The 15,159-nt window shown below is 74.1% G+C and overlaps 1 protein-coding gene across 1 annotated transcript; it reads right to left on the bottom strand.

Moving 5' to 3' along the window:
• On the bottom strand, positions 1 to 14,511 carry MAP2K2 (mitogen-activated protein kinase kinase 2). Its single transcript, XM_070058587.1, has 11 exons — positions 14,241 to 14,511; positions 10,978 to 11,188; positions 8,589 to 8,735; positions 5,836 to 5,913; positions 4,962 to 5,013; positions 4,757 to 4,881; positions 4,018 to 4,231; positions 3,205 to 3,269; positions 2,576 to 2,637; positions 1,827 to 1,872; positions 1 to 1,660 (listed from the first exon to the last, which is right to left on the bottom strand). Exons 1-11 carry the CDS (start codon positions 14,330 to 14,332, stop codon positions 1,550 to 1,552), a joined length of 1,203 nt encoding a protein of 400 aa, XP_069914688.1. The 5' UTR covers positions 14,333 to 14,511; the 3' UTR covers positions 1 to 1,549.
• Positions 14,512 to 15,159: the final 648 nt, after the last annotated feature.

Below are 15,159 nucleotides of genomic sequence, written 5' to 3'. Positions count from 1 at the left end.
TTTGTTTAAGACCGATTTTATTTGAGAGGCAGAATTAGAGAGGGAGACAGAGGTCTTGCACCTGCTGGTTCCCTCCAGGCGGCTACAGCATCGGGGCTCCCAGTGGGGGCGGGGCCGAGTGCTGGGCCCCCACGGCCACCTCCCGGCCGGCAGCGGGGAGCCCCCAGCACGTAAATGCTTCCAAAGTTAAAACACACGCACCAGGGGCCTGCTGCCCTGCGCCCGGCTGAGCTGCCCAGCCGCTCCAAGTCCTGCGCCTGCACCCCGGGAGGCGGCAGTGAGGGGCCAAGCCCCCGGTCCCTGCACCCACGCGGGAGCCCTGCTGTGGCATCCGGGGAGTGACCTGGGTGACCTGGCGGAGTCCACCACACCTGTCCCGGTGGGAAGGACGGGGTTTACCGCATTTGCCCCGCCCCGGGGGGAAAGATGGAGGCCGTGTGTGGGGGGGTCCCCTCGGACCTGGGGAGAACCCCGGGATGAACCCTGCGGCGGCTCCCGCTGCCTGCGCTGCCCGGGGACAGGGCCCAACAGGGGAGGGGGCCGGAGCGATCCCCCACCCGCTGGCTCCGACCCGAGTGCCTGCAGCAGCCAGGAGGCCAGGCCGAGGCCGGGCGCGCCGTCCAGGTCTCGGCGGGGAACAGGGGCCGAGCCGAGTCGCGGCCCCCAAGGGCTTCCTTCCCCAGCCGGGCGCCCAGGGAAACCGAGCGTGGCCGACCTGGGCGGCGCCGGAGGCCACAGCCGGCCGCCGAGGTCCCCGACAGCCCGTGGTGGCTGGGGGTGCTGGGGTCAGGGCGTGGGCCCTGTTGGGCACCCAGTGAGACCGGGGCCCGGAGTGCGCTGGGTGGCGGCGGCCCCAGGTGGGCAGAGCGCAGGGCTCTCGGGACGGGGTGCGGCCGGGCCTGGGGGTGACCCCAGAGAACGGGGAGGGGGTCAGAGGACGCCCGCAGGCCGTGGAACAGTCTGGAAGTTTCTGGCGTGATCCGTTTCCAGAAAGCCTCGCTCTGAAGGGAATGGGGAAGGACAGCCCACGGCTCCTCTCCGTCCTGGCGTGAGGCGCTGACACGTGCCGGGGCGGGCGGTGACGGGGGCGCCCAGCTCCGGGCCTGGGGGGCCCGACCCCCCTCCCCCAGCTGCCCCTCCCCCGCTCCCCAGGGGAGCTGGCACGGCCCGAGGGGTCCTGGGTAACTCAGAGGGCGGCGCATGGAAAACTCCTCCGGGGTCTGCTGGGTTGGTGACCACAGCGCGTGGAAGCCGGGCACTTCCTCTGGGGGGCGGGGCGAGGGCCACCCCTTCCCTCCCTGCCCCGCCCCGCCCCGCCCCGCCGAGGGCCAGGACCTGCAGGGGCCGCCCCCAGCCCGGGCTGCACGGAGCCCCCAGGCGGCCCAGACGCCCCCACCCCGCCGGCCGGCCGCAGAAGGAGAGGTGCACGCCGGCTGTGCCTTTGCGTTGCCTGTTTCGGTGCAACCCCACGTAAGCAGGTCCAGACCACGGCCAGCAGCGGCCCCTCCCGCAGCCAGCGCGCCCGGGAGCGGGGAGGCGCGCGGCCGCCTCACACGGCCGCGCGCGTGGGTGTGCTGGGCTGCCGCAGGCGCAGCGTCCGGCACAGCCAGCCCGCGAAGTCCACTTCTTCCACCTCGGACCTCTTGATGAAGGCGTGGTTCTGCAAGGGACACAGCGGTCACCGCGGGCCGAGGCCGGGTCTCCCGGGCGCCGCAGCTCCACCAGCCACGCACGCCCCACAGGCGCGGTTCCGCACCCTCCCCCCCCCGCAGCGGGGGGCCTGGCGGGACCCCCTCCCGAGCCCCGCAGAACCCAGAGCGGCTTACCATGAGCATCTGGAGGTCTGCGCGTTCCGCCGGGTTCTTGATGAGGCTGGGGAGGGCGCGGCCAGGGTCAGGCGGCGGCTGCGGGGGCTCGAGCCCCAGCTCTGCCCTTCTGTGCGCCGGCCGGAAGCCCCTGGGGTGGAGGGGGGAACCCCTCCCAGCCAGATCCCCAAGCGCAGGCGACATACAGGGGCCGGCCGGTCCCTCCTGGTCCCAGCCCACGGGCACAGGGCCCCGTCACAGGGGCCGTGTGGCCACCAGGACATACAGGGGCCAGCCGGTCCCTCCTGGTCCCAGCCCACGGGCACAGGGCCCCGTCACAGGGGCCGTGTGGCCACCAGGACATACAGGGGCCAGCCGGTCCCTCCTGGTTCCAGCCCACGGGCACAGGGCCCCGTCACAGGGGCCGTGTGGCCACCAGGACATACAGGGGCCGGCCGGTCCCTCCTGGTCCCAGCCCACGGGCACAGGGCCCCCTGGGAGGACCAGGCTGAATTTGGAGAACCTGCCGGGCAGGGTGTGGGGAACCTGGGGGCGCTGGACCCCGGGGACAGGACACAGCGGGCACAGAGCTCCGTCTGCAGGGGGACAAGGTGGGGACAAGGCGGCTCCTGAGAGCCCGACACCCTGGTCCCCCTGGGTTTCGGGGTTCACCCTGGGTTTCGGGGTGAGCTGGAATGGCCCCCAGGAAACCGTGGCCCAGGCCCAAGTGGAGGTCTGGCTTCCGGGTGGGCACGGCATGGGTGTCTCACCATTTATTTACAAACTCCTGGAAGTCGGCGGTGAACACCCCACTGGGCAGCTTGGGAGGCGGCTGTAGAGGAGCAGACACGGGGTCACCCTGGCTGGCCCCAGGGACCCCACTCCCCCCGCCCTGGCTGGCCCCAGGGACCCCACTCCCCCCGCCCTGGCTGGCCCCAGGGACCCCACTCCCCCCGCCCTGGCTGGCCCCAGGGACCCCCACTCCCCCCGCGCTGTCCCTGAGAATTCTCTCGGGTGCTCTCGCACGGGGGCCGCAGGGGCTCCACGCGGTCTCGGCGTCCCCCCCCCCACGCCCCCAAGCAGCGATGGCCCAGGAAGCAGCTCGCAAGGCACGGGGTCAGGGGTCAGCCCTGCCCACCCAGGGGTGGAGGGCCCTGGGCAGGTGCAGCTGGGCCACCAGAGCCACTCCGCCCGCTGTGTCATCACCGAGCCACCCACGCCCGGCCACACCCGTCCTGCCCTCCCTGTCCGCGCCCAGGGGCCACTGAGGACCCAGGGCAGCTGGGCTGGGCCCCAGCCTTCGACACGGCCCACAGGGAGGTCCAGGGTCCGGGCTGGCCGCCTCCCCGCCCTCCCCTCATGCCGGGGGCGGGGCGTGGACGCCGGGGCCCACACACACCTCATTCACAATGTAGTCCAGTAGCTCGAAGATGGCCATGGCCGGCCGGCTGTCCAGCCCGTGACCTGCACGGTGGGGACAGAGGCAGGTGAAGCGGGAGGGGTCGCAGGGGTCGCAGCGGCTGAGCCGGCGCCTGCCCCGCCCCGCCCCGCCCAGCAGCAGGCCTCCCTCTGGGGCCCCAGTGAGAACGCGGAAAGACACCCAGAACCCCCAAACCAGCGACGCTGAGCCCGGGGGACGTGGCCTTGGCGAGCGGGCCCACGCTTGGCACCGGGCTGGCCGCGAGCAAGGGCAGCAGTGTGACCTTGGCGAGGGCGGCTGACCCCTGCCGGGACCCAGCTGGACATTTGCCGTCCTGATCGGGCACGGGGGCGGGGCACAGCTGGGGGCGGGGCCTTCAGGAGGCGGGGCCTGGCGCCCCCACTCCGCCTCCGGCCACAGGAAGGGGCCAAGACACCTGGGAGGGGAATGGGCGAGGCCCGAACAAAGACCGGGCGCATGCGCAGTGCAGCTCCAGCAGGATGGCGCAGGAAGGGGACAGAGACGGCCCCGCCACACAGGGGAACCCCGCGCCGCGAGCGGGGACGGGTCCAGCAAATGCTGAGCCACACCCCCACGTGCGGGGCTCCCCGGGAGGGCGTGGCCTGAACAGCCACGTGGGAGCGCAGCCCCGGGGGCTGGGGGCCAGCTGAGCGCCGGGCTGGCCGGCACAGGTGCTGCCCGCTCTGTCCCCGGGCGCAGGACCATCCGGGGACAGGTGCCGCGGGAGCGGGCCAGAGCGGAGCAGCTGCCCCGGGGCCCGGCGAGCCGTACCGCTGACGGGGCGTCCGGGGGGCCGCGGCCGCGGCGAGGTGCTCGGGGGCTCTCCGTCGGCGCCGTCCGCCACCGGCCGGCCGAATATGGCCTCCAGCTCCTTGGCGTCGGGCGGGGGGATGGGGTACCGGCCGATGGACAGCTCCACCAGGGACAGGCCCATGCTCCAGATGTCCGACTGCACGGAGTAGTGCGTGCCCTGCAGTCGCTCCGGCTGGCGGAGACGGGGAGGCAGGTGTCGGAGGGGCCTGAGCCCGAGCGCGGGGCCCCGGGACGAGCGCGGGGCTGGGGGACGAGCGCGGGGCCGAGGGACGAGCGCGGGGCTGGGGGACGAGCGCGGGGCTGGGGGACGAGCCTGGGACCTGAGCTGGCGCCCTGGGCCCGGGGACGAGCGCGGGGCACGCCGGGGACGAGCGCGGGGCCCGGGGGACGCTGGGGACGAGCGCAGGGCCCGGAGACGAGCGAGGGGCCGGGGGACGAGCCTGGGACATGAGCTGGCGCCCTGGGCCCGGGGACGAGCGCGGGGCCGGGGGACGAGCGCGGCGGGGCCGGGGACGAGCGCAGGGCACGCCGGGGACGAGCGCGGGGCCCGGGGGACGCTGGGGACGAGCGCAGGGCCCGGGGACGAGCGCGGGGCCGCGCCTCCCACCGAGCCAGGGCCCAGGCGCGCTCGGCAACACCAGCCCCAGCGGGTACCGGCCGCGGAAGGCAGCCCGCGGGCGGGGCGGCGGGCACTCACAGACATGTAGGACCGAGTCCCCACAAACGAGTTGGCCATGGAGTCGATGAGCTGCCCGCTGACCCCGAAGTCGCATAGCTTGATCTCGCCCCTGGAGTTGACCAGGATGTTGGAGGGCTTCACGTCTGAGGGCGCACAGCGAGGGTGAGGCCCCGCCCCTCCCCGCCCCCTCCCCCGCCCGGCCCGGCTCCGCCCGGGCCCTCACCTCGATGCATGATCTGGTGTTTCTCCCGGAGGTAGGCCAGGCCCCGCAGGACCTGCAGGGGCACAGCGGGGGTCAGCGGGGGTCAGCGGGGGCAGCGCGGGCCTGGCGGCTGGCCCCACGCCCCACTTCCCGCCGGAGCAGGGGAGCTGGACAGAGCTCCGGGCTTTTTGGCCTTGGCCCAGCCTCAGCCGTGTGGACACGCGGGGAGTGAACCACCAGACTCTACCTCTCTACCTCTTAGCAAAAAGAAAAAACCGACAAATGGCATTCAAAGATGTTTATTTCGGTGCAAAAAGTTTTCGTGAAATGCACGCGTAGCTTTTTCCGGATAGCCGTGTACCGGGAACTGTGGGAGATCCCGCGTGTATGGGTGTCAAAAAAAAAAAGAAAAATCTTTGCACCCAAACGAACTCGGTTTACGATTCCCTTTCCGCGGTGCCTGCGCATGCGCACCAACTCCTGAGGCGCACCTGTAGACCCGCGCATGCGCACCAACTCCCGACCCGCAGCCGCCCGCGGCGGGGCCGGCGCTGGTCTGCCCGGCGGGAGCTGGGTCCCAGGGGCTACAGCGGGGCAGGGGCTGTGCGGCCTGCCCGCCCGCCGGGCTCGGGCCAGCCCACGGCAGCCCAGGGGGCGCCGTCTCCCCAGCACTCAGGCAGAGCCCCCCCCAGGATGGAGTGGGCACTGGGGTGGGTGCCACCACTCCACCCAGAGCCCGCCCCGGGGGCCCAGCGCCATCTCAAGAGCTGGGAGACCCCACGCTCGCTGGCAGACGGCCCCGGCACCCAAGGGACGACGCACTGGCTCGGCCGCGTGGCCCCGAGTCGGCCCTGGCTGCCCTCGCCGGCAGGCCACAGCGAGCCCGGGGACTCACCGCGATGCTGACTTTGCCCAGGATTTCTTCCGGAATCCTCTTGGCCTCCTTCAGCACCTGGTCCAGGGAGCCGCCGTCCTGGGGGCACAGGAGGGGACGGGGGCCTGCGACCGTGGCCAGGCTGCCACGCTCGGGCCGGGGCCGACCAGGCACAACCGGGGCCGTGGGCCCTTGTGGACCTCGCGGTGTCCCGGCTACTTCCTGTCTCGGTTTCCCGTGGAGGCGCAGGGAGGAAGCCGAGGGGGCGTGCGGGGAGCAGCAGGTCTGGGCCTGGGAGCTGGAGCCCGTCGGGCCCGCACGTCCCAGCGTCCCCGCCCCCCACGCCAGGAGCGCCCCCGAGACAGCGCAGAGCGTGGCCGGCTCCCCTGAGGGGCAGGGCCGCCCCTGGGCTACAGCACCAGGACGTGGCCGCAGCTGGGCCTTGACCCCCCACGCCTGCGTGTGTCGCAGGTCCTGGAAGGCGCATCCTCGCGGGAGGTGGACTACAGAGTGTTATCTTCCGTAAACCAACCAGGGAGCCCCGGGCAGCTCCCCTTCCCCCAGAGGGTGAGCTGTGTGCACGCTGGGGCTGGGTCCCTTCCTAATCACGCCCCCACGGATGCCCCCGGGTGCAGGCTCCGCCCCTGCCCCCGCAGGCTCCGCCCTCTGCCGCCTCACTGGACCCCGGGAAAAGCCAGCGGCACCTCCACGTGGCCACGCGGGGTAACCCCCAGACCCGCTGCTCACGAGGTCACCATCACCCCTGTCGGCATTCGCACACCGATCCGAGCACGGACGCCTCGGCCAGGGACGCCGCTCCCCGCGGGGACAGAGCGAGGCCTGCCTGAGGGCGGGGCGGGGCTCCTCCTGGCTCCCACCCTGGGGAGGAAGCAGCAGGGCCCTCGCCAGGAGCTGCGGGCGCAGGCGGTGGGCTGCGGCAGGCTGGGGGACAGACCGTCCCGTGAGCGGGAACCCGAGGGCGGGGCACGGGCGTCCCTGCGCTAGCTCGCGTGGCCCCCCTCAGCGGCGTGGGGGCCGACCACACGGTGGCCGGGAGCTGGCCGCCTCCCTCTGCCCCTCTCTCCCGGCGCAGCAGCCCATGGTGCAGGTGGGAAGCTCAGGGGACTGCTCAGCCCAGGGGCGACGGGGCGTCACCCTCCCCCCCCACAGAGGCAGAGACAGATGTACAGGGACAGGGCGGGGGGCTGCCATCCGCTGGGTCACTCTCCAGGCCAGGCCAGCTCCATCCAGGTCCCCAACGGGGAGGCAGGGACACAAGGACTTGAGCCGCCGCAGCGGCGGGGGGAGGGGGGGCGAGAGCGTGACCGCGGGCCCCCAGCGCCGGCCCCAGCAGCCCAGCCTGCACCATCCGTCTACCGAGTCCTTCCCTAGGGGCTGACACCGGGGCGTCTTCCCGTCCATGCGGTCACCGCCCGCAATGCCGGGGCACACACTCAGGCCGCCCCGGCCCCTCCGACAGACGGGGTGCCGGGGGCGCACTGGCTCACTCCCGAGGAGGGGGTGCCGCCCGCGCTGACCTTGTGGGGCAGCTGGGACCAGCGCGATGCCCCCTCCCGGTGAGGGCGGGATCTTGCTCAAATCCACTTCCTGCCCGCGTTACGACACCCGTGTCCCGGGGGACGGCGCGCTCGCGAGACGCTCCCGCAGCCGCCGCGCCCGGGTTTTGCAAGGGGCCTGCAGCCCCCACCTGACGCCCGGCGCTCACGGGGCCCGGGCGCTTCCTCTGGGCCCGCAGCCCTGACCACTTCTGCTTTCGCTGGTCTCAGCGTGGGGTGGGGGGTGGGGGTCACAGAGAGGCGCGGCCCGGGCCCCGCCCTGCGCGGAACCCCGCAGGTCTGGGCCGGGGGCGGGCAGGAGGCCTGCCTTTTACAAAGCCCCACGTCCCCTGTGAGCGCTGGCTGGGGTCCTGGCTGCCCCGCCTCGGACCCAGCTCCCTGCTAAGGCCCCTGGGAAGGCGGCCCAACCCTGCCACCCACGCGGGAGACCCGACGGAGCCCCTGGCCGTGCCCGGCCATTGTGGCCGTCCGAGGGGTGAACCAGAGGGAGGTTCTGTCTCTCTCCCTCTCTGTCATGTGCCCTTCAAACCAGTGAGTCTTAACCGTAAAAAGCCCCCCCTTTAGAGGCCCGCAGGCCAACAGCAACCAGGTCCCGTGGGACCTGACCCCGAGGGGGCGCGCGGCAGGACCAGGCGCTGCCGCGAATGGGCGCAAAGGCCGTGCAGCCCACCACGCAGAGACGGGGCCCCGGCTGCTGATGGCGAGCAGAGTGGGCGCGGGCACCTGGCAGAGCGCCCGACCCCCCGGGACGCCCGCACCCCTCCCTGGGCCTCGGTTCAAACTCTGGCTGCGTGCGTCTGCCCCAGCCCCCGCGCATGCGCCCTGGGAGGCAGCGTGGGGGCGCACGTGGGGCTCCTGGCTCCAGCCTGGCCCAGCCCTGGCCGTGGTGGGTGGCCATCGGGGAGGGCCCCAGCTGCGTCCTGTGCCCTGTAGCTCCGCCTCCTCGGGGAGGGCCCCAGCTGCGTCCTGTCCCCTGTAGCTCCGCCTCCTCGGGGAGGGCCCCAGCTGCGTCCTGTGCCCTGTAGCTCCGCCTCCTCGGGGAGGGCCCCAGCTGCGTCCTGTCCCCTGTAGCTCCGCCTCCTCGGGGAGGGCCCCAGCTGCGTCCTGTGCCCTGTAGCTCCGCCTCCTCGGGGCGGGCCCCAGCTGCGTCCTGCGCCCTGTAGCTCCGCCTCCGCGCGGCCCCGGCCCCGCCCTCACCATGTGCTGCATGCAGATGCTGATCTCGCCGTCGCTGTAGAAGGCGCCGTAGAAGCCCACGATGTACGGGGAGTTGCACTGGTGCAGCACCTGCAGCTCGCGGATGATCTGGTTCCGGATGGCCGGCTTGATCTCCAGGTGGATCAGCTGTGGGCGACAGGGCGGCGCCCAGCACGGCTGTCTCAGGACAGAGCCCCGCGGTCACGGCCAAGTGCACGCCCGCAGGCCAAGCCCAGGGGGCGCCAGGAGCCCGCGGCCGAGCTGGGGCTGGGGTGGCCACAGGGACCCGATGTGACCCAGAACGCCCCATGGGGACCGGCAGCCGCTGGGAGAGAGGCAGGCCCTGCCCGGTGGAGACAAGGTGGGGGGAGGGGAGGACGGCCGGGGGAAGGGACAGAGAGCCACGGGTGCCGGCAGTGAGGGGTGACGCCGGGGCTGCAGCGGGGTGGGCGTTTCGGGGGACGCCAAGGTGGGGCGGAGGGCGGCGGCCGGGCCCGGGACAGCAAGGGGCTGGCAGCGCCCGACAGGACCCCGGGCGGCACCCCCACGCCCCCTGACACAGGCGCGGCCTCCGGTTCTTGCTTCTCACGCACCCCCCACGGCTCCCACCACCGCCCATGCGCGGGGGAGCCGAGTCGGGCACGGGCCGGGGTTGCCACGGCTGGGCGGGTGACTGTGTGTGCGTGAGGCGCGCGCTGGGCAGACCCGGGAGCCGGAGCCGGCCCGGGGGGCAGGGCTGCCCGGTATGCGTGAGCACACAGGTCCGGGCCAGCGGCGCCGCCCCAGGCCCAGCTCTGGCAAGGCGGCCGTGGCTGCGGTCACGTGACTGCGGCAGGGGGCACAGAGGCCAGGCCAGGGTTTCTCTGCCACGAGGGAGGGAAACACACGTGGGCGCAGACGGCGCTGGCAGCGGGCGCGCCCTGACCCCTGCTTCCTGCGCGTGCGTAGACCCTGCCAGGGAGGGGCCGCGGAGGGGCGGGGGCCCCTGCACCTGCGTGGGAGACCCGGATGGAGCCCCCGGCCGCCGCAGGGATCCGGGAGGGACCCAGGGGTCGGAGCCAACACGCGCTCTGCCTCTCAGATAAACACATTAATTCATTAAAACCCAGAGGTCAGTCTTCTCGGGCCTTCTACAAGGCCCGTCGTGCTGCACGCGCATGGGATAACCTGCGTGACGCCAGCACGCGGTGGGCGCCCAGCTGCCGGTCTGTGCAGGTCTGGTAAGGTGCCCCGGGGGCCGACAAGTCCCGGCACGGACTTGGCACGGGCACCCGTCGGATGCAGCCCCCTGCCAAGGCGCCTGGGAAAGCAGCAGAGGACACCGAGCGCCCGGCCCCCGCACACGCGTGGACGCAGCCGGGTGAGGCTCCCGGCTTCGGCCGGGCCCAGCCTGGCAGTCGGGGCCGTTTGAGGAGCGAGCCAGTGGATCCTCGGTTCAAATCAATCCATCCATCACAGACGCGAAAAGAGGGGGCCCCTGCGCCCCCCATCCCTCACCCTCAAAGGCGACACCTTACACGGTGGAGGAGCCAGAGGCCACGGAGGCCACACGGAGCTCGCCTGGCCACGCAGCCCTACGCGGAGCCCCTGGGCCCCGCCTCCCGGAGCCCCGTTCCCGCGGCGCTGGCCCCAGACGCCTCGGTGCCCACCGCTCTCCGACCAGCGCCGTCCTAGGGGGTCCCACAGGTGCCCTGGGTGGGGGTTCGGGGGCAGGGTGGAGGAGGGTCCTGGCTGTCCTGCTGTGGGAGCAGGTGGCAAGCTGCAGACCCCAGGAGGATCCAGGCCTCCCATCCCCGGGAAACACAGCCGGAGGCCGGGACCTCACCCAGCCGCAGGGCGGTGGGCTTCCTGGAAGAGCGAGCCGTGTGTGGTGGGAGGAAGACGCCTGAGAGGCGCACAGTCTGACCACAGAGTCCCCACCACGAGCTTAGTCATGGCCCCCAGCCGGTCCCTGCTCCCGTCTCCCCCCACCCCGGGGAGTGGGGGGATATTCCCCCACCTGGCTGCCCGGAGCCTCGGGAGCTGGGGCCGGGGTGGCTGTCCGGGTTGGGGGAGGCAGGCTCCCCAGCCTGGGGGCTGTCGGTGACCCCCGGGCCAGGCTGGAGCTGTGACGGACACTTAACCCACAAGACACCGGCGACGCAGCCGGCCTTCCGGGGCTGGGCGGGCCTCTCCCGACGGGTGAAGGTGTTCGGGGAAAGACGGCGGTGCCCCCCGAAATGTGTGGGGTCGCGAGCTGCGCCCTCCTGGCCTGGCCTGCACACCCAGAAGGCGGGCCCCAAGCTTCCTCCCCTCTTCTGGTGCAGGCGCACACTCCAGGGAGCCCTGGGGGGGGGGGACTCACCTCCCAGATACTCGCCGTGCCCTCCCACGCCCCAGCGCCGCTCACCTTCCTGGCCATGATGAGGCCCGAGGGCCGGTGCCGCACCTTGGTCACCACGCCGCCGTTGCCGGCCCCCAGCTCCGAGATCCTCTCGAAGTCATCGTCCTTGAGCTCGCCGACCTTGGCCTTCTGCGTGAGGAAGGCCTCCAGCCGCCGCCGCTGCTGCTCGTCCAGCTCCAGCTCCGCCAGCTTCTGCTGCAGGTCCACGAGGCTCGCTCTGCGGACAGCCGGGGGCCAGGTCAGTGGGGCCGCCGCGCAGGACGCCGGGCGCGCAGCCAAGTGCCGGGGCGCAGGGCCTGGCTCCGGTGCCTGCGCGCGCACCCCGGGAGGCAGCGGGTGGCCCTGTCCCTGCGTGCGCGCACCCCGGGAGGCAGCGGGTGGCTCCGGTCCCTGCACGCGCACCCCGGGAGGTAGCGGGTGGCTCTGTCCCTGCGTGCGCGCCCCGGGAGGCAGCGGGTGGCTCTGTCCCTGCGTGCGCGCACCCCGGGAGGCAGCGGGTGGCCCTGTCCCTGCGCGCGCACCCGGGAGGCAGCGGGTGGCTCCGGTCCCTGCGTGCGCGCACCCCGGGAGGCAGCGGGTGGCTCCGGTCCCTGCGTGCGCGCACCCCGGGAGGCAGCGGGTGGCCCCGGTCCCTGCGCGCGCACCCCGGGAGGCAGCAGGTGGCCCCGGTCCCTGCGCGCGCACCTGGGAGGCAGCGGGTGGCTCTGTCCCTGCGTGCGCGCACCCCGGGAGGCAGCGGGTGGCCCTGTCCCTGCGCGCGCACCGCAGGAGGCAGTGGGTGGCCCCGGTCCCTGCGTGCGCGAACCCGGGAGGCAGTGGGTGGCTCCGGTCCCTGCGCGCGCACCCCGGGAAGCAGCGGGTGGCCCCGGTCCCTGCCGCCCACGCGGGAGCCCCGGATGGAGTCCCTGGCTCCTGGCTGGTGCAGTGAGCCAGCGGGTGGGGTATGTGTCTGTGTTGCTTGCTGTCTACCTCTCAAACACAAGTGCGCGCGTCACACACCGACTCCACCCCAGCCAGGACGGGCACGCGGCCGGCCAGGGAGCGGGGAGGGATGACGCAGACGGTCCCCTGGCCTAGTGACCTAGCGAGGAAAGGCGCATGCGTGCCCTTGCGCACCCCAGAACCCAACGCCTCTCCCTGGGCGCAGGTGGGGGGGGCACTAGGAGAGCCCTGGGGGACTCCAGACGGCGTGGGTGGATGGGGGAAATGGGGACCGGGCCCAGGAGCAGGGCCCGTGGAGCCTGGGCAGATCCAGGCCTCCGACGCGGGCGTGGACGCCCCGAGGGCCCGGTCCTGCGCCAGGCGGACCCTTAACCCGCGCGCCTGGCCTCCCAGACCCGGCAACCTCGCAGCCAGCCGTGGCCACTGTGGGTTAGGGGTCACTCAGGGGGTTGTCAGGGAGTCCGGGACGCGGTCCTCAGGGAATTTGCCTTTGAACCTGGCCCTGGGGCAGGAAGCAGGACGCTGCAGCCGAGGGCACCCCAGGGCCGGCCCGGGGGCTCCCGGGGAGAACGGCCGCAAGCCCCCACGCCGTCTCCTGGGGCCCACTCTTGAAAAAAGGAAAACAGGCAAAGGTAATTTTAAAAATTTTATTTGTTCATTTGAAAGGCAGAGAAAGACAGAGAGACAGAGAGACAGCTGCCCACAGCAGCCCGGCCAAAGCCCGGAGCTCCACGGGGTCTCCCACGCGGGCGGCAGGGCCAGGACCTGGGACCCCACCCCACCACCCCGCACTGCTGCCCCCAGGTGCGCGTGCGCAGGACGAGCAGGGGCCCGGGAAGCCGGGGCTGGACTCGGCACGGGCGTCCAAGCACCAGTTCCCGGCTCGGCCACAGCGCGGTTGATCAGAGCCAGCGAAAATCCGATCATTTCCAAGGGGCGAGCGACGCGGCCTCCCCCACCCCCGTGTCTGCGCCCCGCGTGCCCGCGACGCCAGAGCGCTCCCGAACTTGGAAGAGCCGCCAAGCGCCCGTGCCGCCGGTGGCTGCGGCCGCCCAGCGCGGGGCTTGGCAGGTGCCCCGGGCATAAAGGGGGTCCTCAGGCACCGCCTCCCCCACCCACGCGGGACCCCTGCTCGCGGCCGGGAGACCCGCACGCCTCCCTCCCGTCAGGCCCCCGCCCCAGGCCCCAGGAAGCAGGTGTCCCAGTGGGGCCAGGAGGCCGCGTGGGGCACCGACAAGGCCACGTTCCGTGGCAGGCAGGCGGCCACCACGGCGGCCACGTCCGGAAGACGACCCCAGGCGGAAGGGACGGGGACCAGGGCGCAGGAGACCACGCGGGAGCCGCTGCCCCCCACCTGCCCCGCCGAGCCCCGCGCGCGGCTCTGCCAGCACTGGGGCCCGGGCAGCCACGGCCGGCGTGGGGGCGGCCACAGGGCAGGGGCCCACGCCCGTCCCACTCGTTCTCCGGGGACACGCGACGCGGCCCCCCGCCCTGTGCCCGGCTGTGGCAAGGGGGTCACTCTGGTTGGACCTGCCAGGTCGGCCTCGGGGCACCCACCAGGGCCTCTCCCCAAGACCCCAAGCCTGCCCCCTGCTCCTCGGCCCCCAGACCCCCACCCCCAAATTCCCCCGCCCCTGGCCTCGGAGACCCCCCCCCCAGCCCGTCCTCAAGTCCGGGCTACCCCTCCCATTTCCCCATCCCGACCCCGCGGGGTCCCCCAAGACCTTTCCACCTGTCACCCAGGGGCCCCACCCATCTCCCCAAAGCATCCCGCCTCGCAGGGACCCCCAACGCCGTGGCTTCCCAGGGGGGCTGCCCTCGGCCTCACCGCCCGCTCAGCGCCCCCGCTGCGACCCCCGCCCTCGGGGCGCTCAAGGACTCGCACTGCGCGCTGCCCCGCAGTGCCCGCCCCTCGCCCGGACCTCACCGTCCGGGACCCCCGCCCTGCGCCCGGCGACCCCCGCCTTCGGGGGTCCCTACGCCCCCACCACTGCGCGCTGCCCCGCAGTGCCCGCCCCTCGCCCGGACCTCACCGTCCGGGACCCCCGCCCTGCGCCCCGGCGCCCCCTGCCCTCGGGGGTCCCTACGCCCCCACCACTGCGCGCTGCCCCGCAGTGCCCGCCCCTCGCCGTCCGGGACCCCCGCCCTGCGCCCCCCGCCCTCGGGGGCCCCTACGCCCCGACCACTGCGCGCTGCCCCGCAGGGCCCGCCCCTCGCCGTCCGGGACCCCCGCCCTGCGCCCCGGCGCCCCCCGCCCTCGGGGGCCCCTGCGCCCCCCCCGCCGTCCGGGACCCCCGCCCTGCGCCCGGCGCCCCCCGCCCACTCACTCGGAGGCGCCCTCGCTGGTAGGGGACGGGCCCTCGGCGACAGCGGGGTTGATGGTGAGCGCCGGCAGCACCGGCTTCCTCCGGGCCAGCATCGGGGCTCCGCGGCCGGCGGCGGCGCCTCAGCCGGGGCCCATAGGGGGGCGGGCCGGAGCGGGCGGCGCCGACGCGACCCGGCCCGGCACCGGGGGCGGCGGGGGAGGCCGACACCGAGGCGGGCGAGCGGGCAGGCGCCGCCGAGGCCCGAGCCAGGCTGACGCTGCAGCCGGAGCCCGGGGAGGCCGGCGGAGGGGCGGGCGCAGCCGCGGGATCGCGCGCCGGCCTCTCGCGAGAGTGAGCCTGGCCCCGCCCCCGCCGCGGCGCGCGCCCCGGCCCGAGCGCCCCGCCCCCGGGGCAAAGGGGCGGAGTCCGGGCGGCGGCGGCCGGCGCGTGCGCAGTGGCTCGCTTCCGCGCCGGGGCGCGGGAGTGCGCATGCGCAGAAGGCGCGACGCGCCGGGAGGCGGTGACGAGGGCAGAGGAGAGTGGACAGGTGGGCCCGGGGCCTGGGCGGCCCGCTGCGTGTCCCGGGCCGGAGCTGAGTGAGCCCGGGGAGCCCCTCATTCAGCCCAGCTCTCGGCCACCCCGTCCGGCGGAGAGAGGTCACGTGGGGGCGGATCGTGGGAGCCACTGCGCGCGGCCGTCGGGGGGAGCTGCGGGGCCGCTGCCCGGAGGGACTTCCGGTCTCAGCACCGGCAGCCCCGGGCCTCCGGAACCTCTGCTCTGCCCCGGGAGACGCCCCCTCCCCAGCCCCGCGACCCCCACCCGCCGCCGGGCCCGCAGTCCGCCCGGGAGTGGGCATCGCAGGGTCCGACCCCCGGGAGTGGGCATCGCAGGGTCCGAGCCCCGGGAGTGGGCCCTGCGGGGTCTGTCCCCCCCCGGGAGT

This window comes from Oryctolagus cuniculus, chromosome 16 (genome assembly GCF_964237555.1).
Source record: "Oryctolagus cuniculus chromosome 16, mOryCun1.1, whole genome shotgun sequence".
Taxonomy (NCBI): Eukaryota; Metazoa; Chordata; class Mammalia; order Lagomorpha; family Leporidae; genus Oryctolagus; species Oryctolagus cuniculus.
Note: the sequence above shows the minus strand (reverse complement) of the source record. Positions and strands in the feature narration are given on the sequence as shown.

Excerpts from the sequence above, each read along its gene's own strand:
- MAP2K2 (XM_070058587.1), bottom strand. The coding sequence starts at position 14,332 with ATGCTGGCCCGGAGGAAGCCGGTGCTGCCGGCGCTCACCATCAACCCC. Across the intron at positions 1,873-2,575 it reads CAGGAGTTTGTAAATAAATG|CCTCATCAAGAACCCGGCGG; the intron begins GTGAGACACCCA and ends CGCCCTCCCCAG. Across the intron at positions 1,661-1,826 it reads CAGACCTCCAGATGCTCATG|AACCACGCCTTCATCAAGAG; the intron begins GTAAGCCGCTCT and ends TGTCCCTTGCAG.